At 44.3% G+C, this 16,179-nt stretch overlaps 1 protein-coding gene and 1 non-coding gene across 5 annotated transcripts; one reads left to right on the top strand and one right to left on the bottom strand.

The window, feature by feature from the left end:
- Positions 1 to 3,223: 3,223 nt before the first annotated feature.
- Positions 3,224 to 15,566, bottom strand: TMEM267 (transmembrane protein 267). 4 transcript variants are annotated; one of them, XM_036309811.1, is made up of 3 exons: positions 15,522 to 15,566; positions 11,845 to 12,232; positions 3,225 to 6,868 (listed from the first exon to the last, which is right to left on the bottom strand). In XM_036309811.1, exons 2-3 carry the CDS (start codon positions 12,154 to 12,156, stop codon positions 6,533 to 6,535), a joined length of 648 nt encoding a protein of 215 aa, XP_036165704.1. In that variant the 5' UTR covers positions 12,157 to 12,232; positions 15,522 to 15,566; the 3' UTR covers positions 3,225 to 6,532. The 4 variants fall into 4 exon arrangements, with proteins under 4 accessions (XP_036165705.1, XP_036165704.1, XP_036165702.1 ...); XM_036309809.1 differs by lacking the exon at positions 15,522 to 15,566 and adding an exon at positions 14,917 to 15,489; XM_036309810.1 differs by lacking the exon at positions 15,522 to 15,566 and adding an exon at positions 14,760 to 15,489.
- LOC118657118 lies at positions 7,765 to 7,873 on the top strand. Its single transcript, XR_004967857.1, has one exon. It is a non-coding gene; the product is annotated as a U6 spliceosomal RNA (small nuclear RNA).
- Positions 15,567 to 16,179: the final 613 nt, after the last annotated feature.

The following is a 16,179-nucleotide window of genomic DNA, read 5'->3' on the forward strand; positions in this document are numbered from 1 at the left end:
GTGCCGTGAAAAATCACTGAGACATTAAGAACACCTGTCAGCCAAACGTTTGGGAACCTCTGCAGTACCTCGTCTATCAGTTTTCCTGACACTTCCTTATGGCTTTCTCCCCAAAGGCAACACACACAGTTTGAGCCCTTCTTCCTCTGGGCAAGGCCTTATCACCTGGGCCTCCTGCAGGAATTTCTCAGGGGGCTACAGAGGGCACCCTAGGGTGGGCACCGGATCCCCTCTCTCCCCACAGCAGCCCCAGAATATTAGTTACCAAGAAGCCAATGCAAAGAGATGTTAGTGAGCAGACAGGGCTTTCTCCTCTCACCAGGGATGCAAATGGAAATTCATTTTGGGGTGTTGAGCTGACCACAGCCTTCCCAACATCTCCACCTGGTGCTGAGCAGCCATAACTGGGCAGAGGGGCAAAGGACAGGGATGCAAAATCCTCCCAGAGGCCTGGGGAAGACGGAGAATGATTTCCCCAGGGAGGTGCCAGACCCCGGGGGAGGGAGCACTGAGCCCGGAGTGGTGTTCTAACTGTGAGGCTTCTCCCCCGGCCTCTGTGACGGGGTGGGGCTGAAGGAGCTGAATGAGGATGGGAAGGGGAAAGCGTTTAGCCCTGCCCCACATCACACTGTGGGGACCACAGACCGGAGGCTGCGGAAGGCTGCACGGAGGGAGCCCTCACTCTTCCCTGGAGACTGGGCTGGGACAGCACATATTGGAGTTGGGTCTTGAATGGAGAGTTAGAGCGACCCAGAGTCTTGTCCACCCTTAGAACATTCGTCTTTAATAGGAGGCCTGCTACATAGGAACACATTAAACATTTGTTCAGTGGCTGGCTGAGTCAGTGTTAGGTGAGGGCAAGTATTATATTCATTTTCATCCAAAGGAACTATGAATGTTTAATTGACAATGTTTTATGAATTTAAATTTTTATTTTTTTATGGAGAATAGAAAAAGTGTTTGTATAAAGATTCAATAGTTCTACATGGAGAAGATAGAAGAGAAATACAACTATATGTGTTAATAGCACAGGGTTGGGGCAGGGGGAAGAAGGACATTAAGATCCCAAGATTAAACTTAACTTCTGACAAGGTGAGTTGGAGGTCATTGCCAGGAGTTCGAGGAGCCCGCCATTACTGGGGCAAGAAGCAGGGATTCTAGGAAGTGAGAGTGGGAAGGGAATCTTGGGCAACATCTGCCCTATTTCTCATCAGCTCAGAAAGGGTGAGTGACTTGTCCAAAGACACCTGGGCTAGATTCCGGTCCAGTGCACAGGAGTCAAGAGAGCAGTCTTGGGTATGTGGGGTGAGGGGTGGCTTGCCAGCCCATATCAAACAAACAAAACCACCACCAACAAAATAAAAAGTAAAAACAAGGGTAAACAGAATAATGGCCCCCAAAGATCTCCACACCCCGGTCCCTGGAACCTGTGGGTGTGTGGCCTCACCGGGCAACAGCAGCTTTGTCAATGTGGCTAGGAACCTGGAGATGCGGCGTTTATCCTGGTTGTCCAGGTGAGCCCAACCAATCACAGGGTCCTTCAGTCAGAGAACCTTCCCCAGCGGTGGTCGGCGGGAGACGGGCTACAGCAGGACCAGGGAGATGCAGTGTGAAAGGAAGCGGACCTGAGCACGGCTGGCTCTGAAGGTGGGATGAGGAGCCACACGCCCAGGAATGCAGGTGGCCTCTGGGAGCTGAGAGACACTTTCCCCTGGAACCAGCCCTGCTGATGCCTGATTCTGACCCACTGAGACCCGTGTTGGATTTCAAATATAAAGATAATACCTGTGTCTTGTTTTAAACCACTGAGTTTATGGTGATTTGTCACAGCATTAAAAGCAGGGTGATACAGGACACACACACACACTGTAACCTCGAAGTGGGCCAAACAGCTTCCCCTCTCCCTTCCATCCTTTCTTCTCACTCTTTTGTAATATGTTTGCATGTTCGAAGCTCCCCTGCGGTTATTTTAATCCCATTTCACCTGGATGGATGTGTCAGGATGGGAGCCTGAGGCTGGCTGAGTGACTTGCTCTGGGCCTCGGGCCCTAGGAGTGGCAGAGCCCTTTCCAGGATTGGCCCCGGGAGTGTGCCACTCTTTTCGAGGCCGGATTGACCAACGGCAGCCCTGTGCCAACCCACTCAGAATCCAGGGAAACGTCAGCCAAGAAACCAGGCCAGACACTGAGGCCATTGTTACAGCCGAGCAAACAGCCTGAGGTCAAGGAAGAGGGAAGTGTGGTGTGTACTCATGGCTCTCCAAGAAGAAGGGCCTCACCGCCTACAGCGTCCTCACAGCAGGGGCTCAGGATACTTGAAAAAGCTCCAGCCACTCCCTGTGGTTGTGTACAATGGCTGCAGGCAGCTGGGTAAGACCACTGACATTTACAGACCTTACCCTCTCCCTCTCTGTTATGTCACACTATCCGCGTTTTATACACTATTTAGCGTCACCCGAACATTTAGGGAAAATTTTCTCCCTGCCTTCGCTCTATGTGATTGGGTGGTATCACTGACCTGGAGCCTGGAGGGTGGCGGGGGGGGGGGGGGGGTGGTTGGGAGGGGGGAGTGTTTCTAATGAAATCAAATCAGTATTAGGTGAGTACAGGTGTGTGAATCAGGGGGTGTTTTCTTTGAAAACACATAGATGTCTGAGGGAGATCAGAGAATGTGTTCAGGTGATTATGGAGCCGATGGGGTTGGACGGCTACCCAGACCTCCGAAGCAACATTACAGAGTATCGCTGCGAAGGTAAACCCAACAACTTCTCGAGAGGTCAGTCAAAAGGGTCCAGTGCTTCAGAAACCCTTTCTTATCGTTATTCCTGGTACGTAAACAAATGTCACGGGGACACATGTGGCAATGCCTTGGATTTATGCAAAGTAACTGGAGAATGATTATTCACAGGATTCTTCAGACCAGGGAAGGCTGTGAGCCTCCGGCTGGGGCTTGGATCGAATACGGGTCTTGGAATACTCCTGGAGTCTGGGGAAATAAAGTTACGTAACAGTCCAAGCATGTGGGTCTAATGGAGGTGGTGAATCCCAAGTGGAAACAGAGAAGCAGGTCAACAGCTTGCAGACCCCCTGGGACAGTGAGTGTCAGTCAGCTGCTCAGGTCAGACCAGACCTGCCCGCAGCCTGAGGACTGCACTTATTTTTTTAAAATATATTTTTAGTGATTTTAGAGAGAAAGGGAGAGGGAGAATCATTGATCGGCTGCCTCCTGCACACCCCCTACTGGGGATGGAGCCCACAGAATCGAACCGTGACTTCCTGGTTCATAGGTTGGTGCTCACTGAGCCGTCAAGTGGGGCAAGGACTCTGCACTTACAATAGAAAAATGAAAATACCTACTTTACAAATATGGACCCATACTGTTCCACTGCTAGTTTTTACTTTTCCATGAAGATAATTTTACATACCATTTCAGGGGGCTACTTCACCCATTAGTATTCCACTGCTTGTACCATCAGTTAGGTGCTAACTCTCTAGTTAAAGACTTTCAAGTGGTTTTTAGGTGTGGGTTTTTGTTGTTGTTGTTTTTTTTTCATTTTAAGCAGCCAAAAAAAGTATTTTTCCTTTGTATATGTACCTCTTTAGTTCTTTAGAATAAATTCCTAGAGTTGGAATTTGGAATTTCTGGGTTAAATGGCTTAAAAACACATTACCAAATTCCCTCGGCAAGAAAGTATGAGTTTGTTGTCATGCCAACAATGCTTATATGCTTACACTCTGCCAACACTGAACGTTATCAATCTTTCTAAAGTTTGCCAAACTGAGAATCAAAACAACTCCCTGCTGTTTTCTCTTACATTTTAATTAGATTCAGTGCTTTGAGGTTTACATTTAAATAAAGGTTTATTTCTATAACATAGTTACAATAGTTATAATAACTTGCAATAATTAGAAATAAGCATTTCTTGATGTCTCTGAGAGGCAAAAATTACCCTAATAACAAAATAATATCTGTAAATTCATAACAAAACTAAATCAAAATCCACCCCTTACCACATTCTAACATATTCCACTAGAATTAAATATAGTATGTCTTTTGTCACATGAAACAGACATTAAAAATATAGTAACTGTTTTGAAGAGAAGTGGCAAACAGCATTTCTCAGGAGAGCCTAAGATTAAGAACATTCATCATTGCGGAATGACTTATAAGCTAATCTGCATCAAGGCAAAATAATAACTAGATTTCTCTGAGGTCCTGTGATGGTACAATTTTGTGTTCAGTGAGTCACATAATGAAAAGAGGGAATCAGTGATTAGAAAAAGAAACTCCTTATGGGCTATGGCTTCATGATTTGAGTCCGGAGGAGAAACCCTGGGGGAAAAAACACACACACGAGATACAAGCCAACATTCCAGCTCATGTACTGACACAAACTCCTTCACTAAGAAAAGGAACACAGTGGCAGCTGGGAATGGGAATTTGGTTGTGAATATTTCTAGAAGTTGCAACCACAGTTTTCAGGACAAGAAACATTTCTGATGGCAGAGGTAAGAACAGAGATTAACCCACACTTAAATCTGCAGTTACTGTAGAAGCAAAGAGTCGTGGTCCAAGTGAACTCCCATTCTGATAGGAGGGTAGAACAACCCAAAGGCCGAGGTGACATTCGTGAGTAAGGCCCTATGTTTTAAAGATAGTCCTTTGCCCAACACGGAGAAAGAAAAAAAATAGAATTTTATAATTTAGTCAAAAAAAGTCGTACAAGATATATGCTTTATGTCCATCGGTTTCTGAAATCATATGCTTTTTAAAAATCTTGACCTTATTCAAGTTTACCCCCACAATATAATATTTGCCATTAAACCAACCAAACTGCCACACTAATTGCTCTCAAAAGATAATAACAGATTACAAGGTCTAACAGATTGTAAAATATAATAGAATGCAGTCAATTGGTTTTAACAACAAACACTACAGCAAGCATATCAAACTCGCGGCCAGTGGGCCATATGCTTTGTCATGCGGCCCGACGGCCGCGAGTTTGACATGCTTGCACTACAGAGCTTGAACTGTGATAACAATTGACAGAACTGTTTAACTTAATGAGAAAAACCTGCTGGATCAGTAAGGCATTGCTGCATCATTTCTCAGAGAGGAAGGCACACAGTCACTAGCAAGAAAAATCACAAAATGTGTAAGCAAACACCAAGACAGCAGATGGTGCACATGTGCAAACAAAAGCGGTTCCTCTGGGGCCCTGGCATTTATATCAAAGTAACATTACACTGTGCAGATGTCAAACTCACAGCAACCCAATTCCCTTCTCTAATACAGGCTGACCATTTAACAGACATTCAATCTAAAAGAAAAAAAGGAAAAATCAAATTTTCTAAAACAGTTTTATTTTCAGAAAAGCTGTTTTGTCTCTCAGCATCGGGCAGATTTTTTAAAAAACTGTCTAACTGGTATCATATTTTAGAGGAGTGCATAAACAAATTGACAGCAGCTAAAACAATTGTAATGGCACATCCAGGAGCTCACATTCAAAATGACATTACTGGTAAGTTCTTTTTTGTGCGTGAATTCAAATTCTATGTTATGAGCCAAGTAGCAATGCTTTGTTCATGTTAATTCTTAGCAAATAATTTGTTAAATTTAGTTATGTTTTTCAAAAACAGTTAAAACCCTAACATATGAGATTTTTGGGCAAAGATACTGACATAATAATACTTCAGGAAGATGTTACTATAGCCAACATATTGCAATAATTCCCTAAAGTGATTTCTGAGACAAAGCCTAGATCTAATGTTAGTTATTGCCTTTTATGAATGTTATGATCATTTCAGCACAACTGCACTGGTGCTGATTCTGCCAGTAACCACCACTCACTAAAGCACTTGGCAATTCCACTCCCGTCGGAGTCCACACGGATGGGCAGAAGGAAGTGTGAGCACTCACTACGCTAGTACAGCTCACGGTCTCATTAACTCTGGCCTTTTCGCTGTTTCAGTATCTCAGGAAAATGAGGATCCAAGCACTTGGCAATTCCACTCCCGTCGGAGTCCACACGGATGGGCAGAAGGAAGTGTGAGCACTCACTACGCTAGTACAGCTCACGGTCTCATTAACTCTGGCCTTTTCGCTGTTTCAGTATCTCAGGAAAATGAGGATCCAAACATCATGCTAACCTTCCACAAACTATTCACCCTAAAATTTGAACTATTTTTCATCAGGAAATCAACTACCTTAAAAATCTACTTCCAGAAAACGTAACTGGATGCTAATCTAATCAAGCTATTAGTAAAGCCAGATACACAGAAGAAACAATAAAAATAGAAATGGAATGAATGGAACTCTAATACTGCAGGAAACTGTTACAGAGAGAAAAACAGGATTACAACAAACATATCATTTTAAAAAAGTTGCACATGCCTCCTGAGCAAGAGGATTTGGGAATTATAATAATTAATATAAGTACCTAATATGTTTACTAAAATTCACCTTAATGTTGGGCATCCTTAATTATCACTGTCTAAACCATTTGCTTCTCTGAGGCTGCTGCATGGTTACCTCAGACATCGATATGAATTCCATGTTTTGAAGACATCACCTGTCTGGTCCCTGTTAAGTACATGACCAAGGAACAGATGTGAGGTAAGGATGCTGTGCTTACTACATAGAGCCAGGGTGGCAAGGGCGGAGTTTTCCCAAAGGGGCATATCCACAAGCCGTGCCGAAGGCCATCTCGGATATGGTGTGAGGTCCAGGATATGAAGACCATCCAGGGAAGGAAGCACCAGGAGTCTTTGAGCTTGAAGAGGTGCATGGTGCACTTGAGGGTCAGGACCACGGCGGGTATCACAGTAGAACAGTGAAGGAAGGGTCTCCGTGGAAGAGTCAAAGCAGCCTGCGGGGAGGGCGAGGAAGCAATACCTCTATCATTTCCTTCTTGGCAAACAGCGTGTTGCACATGCTTCTTAATACTCTAAAATATTTTCCTGCCTGGACAGGGTGGCACAGTGGTTGAGTGTCAACCTATGAACCAGGATGTCACCAGTTGGATTCCCGGTCAGGGTACATGCCAGGTTGTATGCCCAGTAGGGGGCATGCAGGAGGCAGCTGATCAATGATGCTTCCCTCTCATAGACATTTCTCTCTATCCCTCTCCCTTCCTCTCTAAAAACCAATAAAACCCATATTAAATCCTAAATGTATAAGGTTTGGGTAATTTTGGAGTTTTAAAGAATTGTCCTCTTAGAGTGTTGAAAAAAAAATCTCAAAACCAAATAAAATGTTCTTCAATTAATAAAGGCACAAAAGGGGAATATTTTTGTAGTAATCACTTTATATTAGCTTTGAATACTTTCAGAATTTATTTACAACATTTAGAAAGATTATATTATTTTAAATAAGTATTCTAAAGTTGAATTAAATAAACTTCAGTGAAATTTCTAAACCATTGCAAAAAAAAAAGGTAACAAAAACATCTAATCAAATGAAAAATTCAGACTCAACCCCTGAATGAGCCCTGAGTAAGGCTTTGTTCCCACACAGTCTAAAGGCTAATTTGCAACTAGAGAAGATTGCCTAAATCTGAATCAACCACACATTCTCAAAACATTACAGAACAGGATACATAAAACCTCACTCAGCACACACAGAAGTCAGAGAATGCTCTAACTTCAACTGCTCTAAAGTAGTAAACACCAAATCATGAGCTCTCTCTCATACTCCCACCACAAGCCAGGAAAGACTGAAGAAAGATGAGGAGAAACAGGAGACTGATCTAAAATTGGCACTACAGTGCTCGCTTCGGCAGCACATATACTAACAAATTGGAACGACACAGGGAAGATTAGCATGGCCCCTGCGCAAGGATGACACGCAAATTCGTGAAGCGTTCCATATTTTTAAAAAATAAAAATAATAATAAAAAATAAAATTGACAATACAGCTCTAGCTGGTTTGGCTCAGTGGATAGAGCGTCGGCCTGTGGACTGAAGGGTCCCAGACTCGATTCCAGTCAAGGACAGGTACCTTGGTTGCAAGCTCAATCCCTGGCCCTGGTGGGCGCATGTGCAGGAGGCAACCAATCAATGTGTCTCTCTCACGTTGATGATTCTCTGTCCCGCCCCCTCCCTTCCACTCTCTCTAAAAATCAATGGGAAAATATCTTAAGGTGAGGATTAACAACAAAAACAAAAAAATAAAATTACCACTACAAAGAGAAAGCACAACCTATGCACGAAAATACTGAAAAGGGTCCCGTTGGTCCGAGCACTGACCACAGAGAAAGGACTGAAAAGTGTGCATGATTCGAGGCTTTGAAAGGCATTGGTTCTGCGGATGAAGATGGTGACAAGAAAGGGAGAGGTACCCATTAGAGATTGGGGGGGGGGGGGGGGCGGGAGGGGAGGGTTGGAGGGAGAAAATAGCAAAGAAAAATATTTTAAGTATAAAAAAAATTAGAGGACACAACCCTCCCCACATTAGAAAATAGTCATCCATTAAAGAGACTGTGCCTTGTCACACCGCCGAATCAGACTCCCTGGGAGCTGGGAGCCGTGCAGCCCCTGCTCAAACAGACTTCTTTAACCCTGGCCTCCCGGCTGAATAGCGCAGTTTACTCTGCGTCCTCTTCCTTCTCCCTCCCTCCACGTTTGTGGTTACTGTATTTCTAACTTGTCAGATCACGTAACTCTTCTGCATGATTGTCCGATTGTCTCCACCTCCGTTTGGAAGCTCTCCACGCACAGAGCATCACGCTCCCCATCAGCAGGGGGCGAGGAGGCCTCTGGCAGCCGCTGCCTGGAAGAGAGCCGGACCCTGAGGCGCAGCTGCCTGGCGCGTAGGCTCCCTGTGTGCAGAGCAGGACCCCTCCGCACATTCTGTGAGTCTGTTTACACTAACAGGTGCTGAAGAAGAGATGGGAGATTTCTGTTGCTTGGCTGATTATTAAAGTATCAATGCAGATTTTTTACTCTTAGAAAAACAATGTCTACAATGTCTAATGAAAGAAGAAAAGGACATAATCATGAAATTATAGAAGTAAAAATAGATCACTTAAAAATAGAAGTAAAAATAGATACCAAAAATGAGTATCATAAAAATTTATTCTGTTTTGATATTTCTCTACTGATGATCATATACAATCTTATGGTGAATGTGAAAGCATTTTAATTCTTCACTCAAAAATAAGGTTCAATAAGGGGGCTGGGTGATAAAACAGGTGAAGGGATTAAAAATATATATAAATAACACATAGACACAGACAACAGTACGGTGATAGCCAGGGGGACAGGAGGTGAGGGGAGGGGGACAGGGGGTGAGGGGAGGGCAAAGGGAGGATAAATGGGGATGGCAAGAGACTGCTTTGGGCGACAGGTGCACGAGCAGTGTGCAGATGATATTTTGTTGAGTTGTATACGTGAAACCTGCATGGTTTTGTCACGCCAATAAACTCAATAAAAAATAAATGTATTGATGAAAACAAAAAGGATCAAAACCAGCACGATGCTATACTTTACAGGCACGATCTCATTTAATTCTTCTAACAATCCCATGAGTCGGGGTTATTTTACAAAGAGGAAATGGAGGCTTAGGAGGCTAAGTAACCTCCCCGTGTTGTGGATTTGGCGGCAGAGCTGGGGTTGAGACTAGGTCCGCCCCACCCTCTGGCTTGTATTCTTTTTTTAAAGATATCTTATTGATTTTTTTACAGAGAGGAAGGGAGAGGGATAGAGAGATAGAAACATCGATGAAAGAGAAACATCGATTAGCTGCCTCCTGCACACCCCCTACTGGGGATGTGCCTGCAACCAAGGTACATGCCCTTGACCAGAATCGAACCTGGGACCCTTCAGTCCGTAGGCCGACGCTCTATCCACTGAGCCAAACCAGCTGGGGCAGGGGTCCTCAAACTACAGCCTGCGGGCCACATGCAAATACAAATATTGTATTTGTTCCCGTTTTGTTTTTTTACTTCAAAATAAGATATGTGCAGTGTGCATAGGAATTTGTTCATAGTTTTTTTTAAAACTATAGTCCGGCCCTCCAACGGTCTGAGGGACAGTGAACTGGCCCCCTGTTTAAAAAGTTTGAGGACTCCTGGGTTAGGGCAAGGCTTGTATTCTTAACACTATGGCTTCTAAATGAACCAAAGAACAAATTCAGCATAAGGCTCAAATATCTTAAAAATTACAATAAAGTAGTTAAATTCTCAATGAATGCATTTATGAACCATACTTTCCATAATGCTTCATAGCTTACCCCAATTATAATAATCTCTAACAATTATCTATAATAATCTCTACAATTATTATAGATTATCTACAATAATCTATAATAATCTCTAACAATTATTGTTAACTATTTGCTAAGGTGTGTCATTTAACATGCTCATTTAATCCTCACAACAACCCTCTGATATAATTAACATTATAATCCACATTTTACAGATGGGGAAATTGCGATTTAGAGAAGTAAAGGTGTGCTAACATTACATCCTAGGATTCACACTCGGGTCTTCTGACCCCAATCTTGTGCTGCTTCTGCTTACAGCAAAAAAGTTAAAATTAGTCTTTAACCGGGAATTACTGATTCTGTACTGGTTAAGCCTCTAAACAAGTAAGACAACCTCTGATAAATACCTGGTACAGCTCTTGACACATCACAGGAAGAAGCAATCAGTTACCCTTTGCTCGACAAATACCTGCTGAACACTTAGGAGGTAAGCCAGGAACTGTTCTACAGCCAGGGGGAGCCAAGCAAAGTCCTTTCTCTATGAGTTTGTATTTCTTTCCTTGACGTGTTTACAGGTCATAAATATGTAAAAGGTAGGCGAATCTGTTGACACTGAGAAAATACGATCTGAACTGCTAGTTTAAGTTTAGTTCATTTGCAAGACTAATAGTGACCGTGTGGCTAAACCCCACACGCCTGAATGAAATGCCTCCCTTTCTCCACAAGGGACTGTGCCCTCATCAGCCCACTGAAATGCTCACCTTTGCCTCCAAGAGGGACTCAGGGAATGAATCCATTAAAGTCATTCCCCAGGGATGGAATCACCTTTGTTTTTTAAATAGTTTACCGAGTTTTAGAGAAAGAGGAAGGGAGAAGAGAGAAACGTCTCACGGTGAGAGCGCAGCGGCCTCCTGCACGCCCAACGGAGACCCTGGATTCATCTTCAAGCCGCTCAACTGCTATGGAGCAGCGGTAAACCAGCGGTCGCCAACCTTTCGGACCTCACGGACCACCAGTGGTCCGCAGACCACAGGCTGGCGACCGCTGGGAGCATGCAGGTCTGCATGCTAAACGATAAAACATGAAGAATATGGGGGAAATGTAAGTATGGTCCTGAAGACAGAACACACTAACACAGAAAGAGATGGGGCAGCCCTGAGAATGACCCCATGGTCTGTGCACACCGTCAGGAAGTATGTAGTGGTCAAAAAGTTGGATTAATGGGCTTTCTTATTTTACAATTTTTAATCCTCACCAGAGGATATGTTTTTATTGACTTTTTAGAGAGAAGGGAGGAGGGAGGAGGGAGGAGGGAGGAGGGAGGAGGGAGGAGGGAGGAGGGAGGAGGAGGGAGGAGGGAGGAGGGAGGAGGGAGAGGGAGAGCACTGATAAGTTGCCTCCTGTACATGCCTGGACTGGGGATTGAACATGCACCACAGGTATGTGTCCTGACCAGGAATCGAGCCTGCTACCTTTTGGATGACACTCTAACCAACTGAACCACTCGGCCGGGGCTGGGCTTTCTTATTTTAAAACAAGGTCAATCTTCTCTAGTTCTACCTAAAACGATGCTGTCAAGTTGGCTATACTAGTAATGGTGCAAACAAAATCAAGGGAAAATTAAACAGATATGCTCCTTACCTTTAAAGACAGGGATCTAGCTAGTAAAAAGTGGTCTACGTCAATAACTGAGGCTAAAAATCCAGCTAGGAAGATTTCTCTCAAGTCAGTCTTCTTCTTGATTCCGATGACTATTGCCCAGGACCACATGCCAATCACACCATGCACTGCATTATCGGAGAGGGCTCGAAGCCAGTTATTTTGCTGGATTATGGAAAACTGCAGAAGCCTGTCAGCTACGAGGCAGAATATCCCCAGACCGAGGCTGGAAAGAAGAGCCTGAGTGCTGCAAGACTGGAGTAAAGCCTGGGCCTTCTCGGTCTCGGAGGCCATCACAAACCATGTGTCAGTGCACGTGAACAGCCATCAGGAACCGGGCTGCTGCTTCTGGTGGACATTCCCAGTCACCCTAACATAGAAAGGAGAAAAAAATACAAATGCATATTATGGGCTGCCATACAGTGCCTAAACATCATCAGCAATAATTTTATAAATATGAAACCAAGTTGTAAAAACTGGTATTTCTTTTTTTAAATTACTGTAATTGTATTTCTTCTAGCTTTATTGAGATGTAATCAATCTAGTACACTGCGTTAAGTTTAAGGCGTACAACGTAATGATTTAATGTACGTAATGTGAAGTGACTACCACAATAAGGTTAGTTAACACATCCACCAGCTCACATAGTCAACTTTTCTTACGTGTGGTGAGAGCACTAAAGGTTACATTATATATAATAAGCTTCGTGGCCCAAAGATGATAGTTTTGTAGAAGCAGGTGAGGTGGTAATGAGTAGCATGGGAAATTTAAGGAAGCCCACTGACTGTAATGTATTACTTTGAGGTCATCTCTCTCTCAGAAATGTTTACTACCCGGTAGCGGGCATCCATTGTCTATGTACCCAGCAACTACCTTCCATACTTTTTCTGATAACAGCCCCTTCCTTTGGGCAAAACTGCTCATCACGCTATTTTACTGCCAAAAATAACAGCAGACTTTCATGTAAAAGGAACAAATTGAAAACAAGAAAGAGATCATGAAGAAGAAAAGCCTGCTTGCCCAACCATTTTACTTAATAGAAGCAATGCATATTGCATGAGTGCTTCAAACACTACAAGTGAATATGAACATTTTCAAAGAATTTTCCCAAAGCTTGAGTTGGGTATTGAAAGAAAAATAAATTTAAAAAATACAGAGAAAACCCTTTAAGAGTATTTAAGTCCCCCTTACCCTGCCAAGGTTATCTGCAAAAGAGAATGTGATTAACACCAACAATACCAAAATATTGTGGGGTACAGAGTTCTGGGAAAAAAGGATCATTACTGTAGGATTCCAAACATAACTAAATTATGGGAATTATGTCACAATCATGAATTTTGAGTTTTCCCTTAGAAATTGTAATACCTAGGTACAATTTCTTGGGAAAAAATAATTGAGGAACAGGACTTCTAAATCTCTAAGGGGAGGGGAGAGGGAAAAAGAAAACTTGATTAATACAGCAAAACAGAAACGGGAAAAAAGCAAAAAAGAAAATTTTATCACCCCCACCAAAGAAAAGCAATCAGGCCCTAACTGGTTTGGCTCAGTGGATAGAGGGTCACAGGTTCAATTCCAGTCAAGGGCATGTACCTTGGTTGCGGGCACATCCCCAGTAGAGGGTGTGCAGGAGGCAGCTGATCGATGTTTCTCTCATCATTGATGTTTCTAACTCTCTATTCCTCTCCCTTCCTCTCTGTAAAAATCTCAATAAAATATATTTTTTTTAAAAAAAGAAAAGCAATCAGAACCAAACATATCAAACACAAATACCACAATAAATGTGAATGTATTAAATTTCTCTAGTAAGAGACAGACTGAGCCCTGGCCAGGTAGCTCAGTTGGTTAGAGTATTGTCCCAATATGCCAAGGTTGTTGGTTGGATCCCGGGTCAGGGCACATACAAGAAGCAACCAATGAGTGTACCAGTCAATGGAACAACAAATCGAGATATATATATATTTGCTCTCTCCTCTCTCTTTGAAATCAATTTTTAAAAAAGGGGGGGCAGATGGAGACAAAAGGAAATATCTTCTGTTTTAAGCCTCTAAGTTTCGGAAGTAATTCATTATGCAGCAGTAGATAACAAAAAGTTGCTATTTTTAAAAAGGTATACTTATGGTCCCAGAAACACACAATTCTAACATCTATTCCTCTCCAACTATTGGTGCAGGTATTTAGATTCTCAGTATGAGATAGATCAATTTAATAAGTGTACTTCCTCCTATTGTCTCTGACCAGGACACCTAAGTGACCCATTTTTATTCTCGCCCTTTTCTAATTCCTGCTCCTCTCCCTACAAATAAAATGGATTCCAGGAGCCTCCTAAACTGTAAAAGAGCCTTCTGTTTATTTTACATACTCACTTTGGGGGGGGGGGGGCAGGTTTCTTTAGAGTAGTAATTACAATTTCCTTTTAAACCTGTCATGCATAAAATCTAATGTGCTCAGGTGCTTAATACATATTTCATTATTATGCTAATAAAAGGGATCAGCAGGTAAGCAATCCTCAGCCTACAACTAAAGATATTAATCGGATGTGACTTCTCTGCCTAATAGCCAGTTTCCACATCACACATTTCTCTCTCCGACTTGCAGGAGCCACTTTCTGCAATGGCCAAACGGCCACGCCTCATCCCCATTATAGTAAAACGCCATCAATTATGGGGCCTTCAAAGTGTACTATATAGCAGTAATCTTCCCTTCCCTCAACTCCACAAACACATAATTAGCAGTTACTTTAATTATACACGATCATGTACTGTCAATAACCTCTTAGACATATTTCTGCCAAAACAAGTCAGAGCTCCCAAATTCCCAATGGAAATGCCACCTTCCGCTTCCCCGCCTTCCTCTCCCCAATCACAGTTACAAAAGCCCCGAGTAAAGCGCCGTCTAACATGGGAAAACTGTCTTTACGATGCTTTACGAGTAAGTCCTCTTCACCGAACTGGAGTCGCTGCGACGCTCCTATTTCTTTCATGCGACAACACCCTAAAGAGACGCCAAGCCGAACGCAGCTAATTTGCAAAGCGAGGAAACACAAAGCGCGCTCACTTGCACGGGAACTTGGACAGCCCGCCTATGAGATGCTTAGAGCCCGGGACCCTGACGAATAAAACACGCAATTCCGTATTTCAACTTGATGTTCGAGTCCCCGCAAATTCCCAAAGTCATCCTTTCATCAGGTGGGTGCGAGGCCAGAATCGCTAACAGGGAGGAAGCCGCGGCGTCTGCAGGGAAGGGACCATGTCGCCCTCGTCGCGTTCACGCTTCCAAGGACTGACCCGGGGCGCCCAGGGGCTCCGCCGCCGGTGCCAACGGCGATGGGCAGCGCCATCCGACCCCGGGACCCCGCTCCCCGCCCGGGGCCAGGGGAACGCCGGGGCGCGGAGCCTAGGCGAGGGGTGGGCTCCCGGGGGACCGAGAAGCGGCGGCGAAGCCGGAGGGCGCTGGGCGCAGGTCCCGGCCCCGGACGGCGGCCACCGCGCGGGCTGCCGGGTCCCGCGCCCGCCGCACCGGCGCGCCGCCCGCCCCCCGTCTGGAACCGGGACCGCCCACACTTCGGGCTCAGGGGGTCCCCGCCTCGGCCTCCCACTGGAGGACGTAGCTTCGCAGCGTCCCTCGCAACCCCCGCCCCACCGGCCCCGCGCCGCACCCACCCTCGGCTCTCGCGGCAGAAGCGGCCGCATCAATGGAAGCCCCGCCCCCTGCCCCTCCTCCCTTCGCCGGGACCATAGAGATGCCGGCGCGGCCAGAGCGGCTCCAGCCCGCGCGCCGCCCAGAGCACGACGGGATACGGCGCCCATTCGAGCCGCCCGGAGCCGGGGTTCGGATGCCCTCTGGTGGAGAGACTGGGTACCTCGCGTTCTTGCCCGAGGAAAAAATGAATACTGAGTAGTAATCCACAATACTTTCCAACAACATGTATTTTGCTCAGTACGTATTTGTTGAATACATGGCATAAGAATAGGTCAGCAGTCCGCCATCACACTCTGAAATGAATGTAAAGCTCTGATTTATTGATTTAGTTATTCAAAGGCACAGTTTGGATCTAAGTTACCAATGCTGAATAGCTGTCTCCAGAACTGTATTTGTGTCCTGCTGGGGACCACAGAATACAGACACCAGGGTTGAGTGAAAATTTGCTCTCATTTAAATTCAAATTGATTTTGTCATCTCTGAGGGGCAGATGTTATGCATCAAACAAGTGACAGATTGCAACTTTAATTTAAATAGTAAGTAAAGCAAAAAAAATTAAAAATAAATAAATAGTAAGTAAAATTTGGTTTATAATATGCTTATATTTATTGGAGAAAA

This window comes from Myotis myotis, unplaced genomic scaffold, assembly GCF_014108235.1.
Source record: "Myotis myotis isolate mMyoMyo1 unplaced genomic scaffold, mMyoMyo1.p scaffold_m19_p_5, whole genome shotgun sequence".
NCBI classification, from domain to species: domain Eukaryota; kingdom Metazoa; phylum Chordata; class Mammalia; order Chiroptera; family Vespertilionidae; genus Myotis; species Myotis myotis.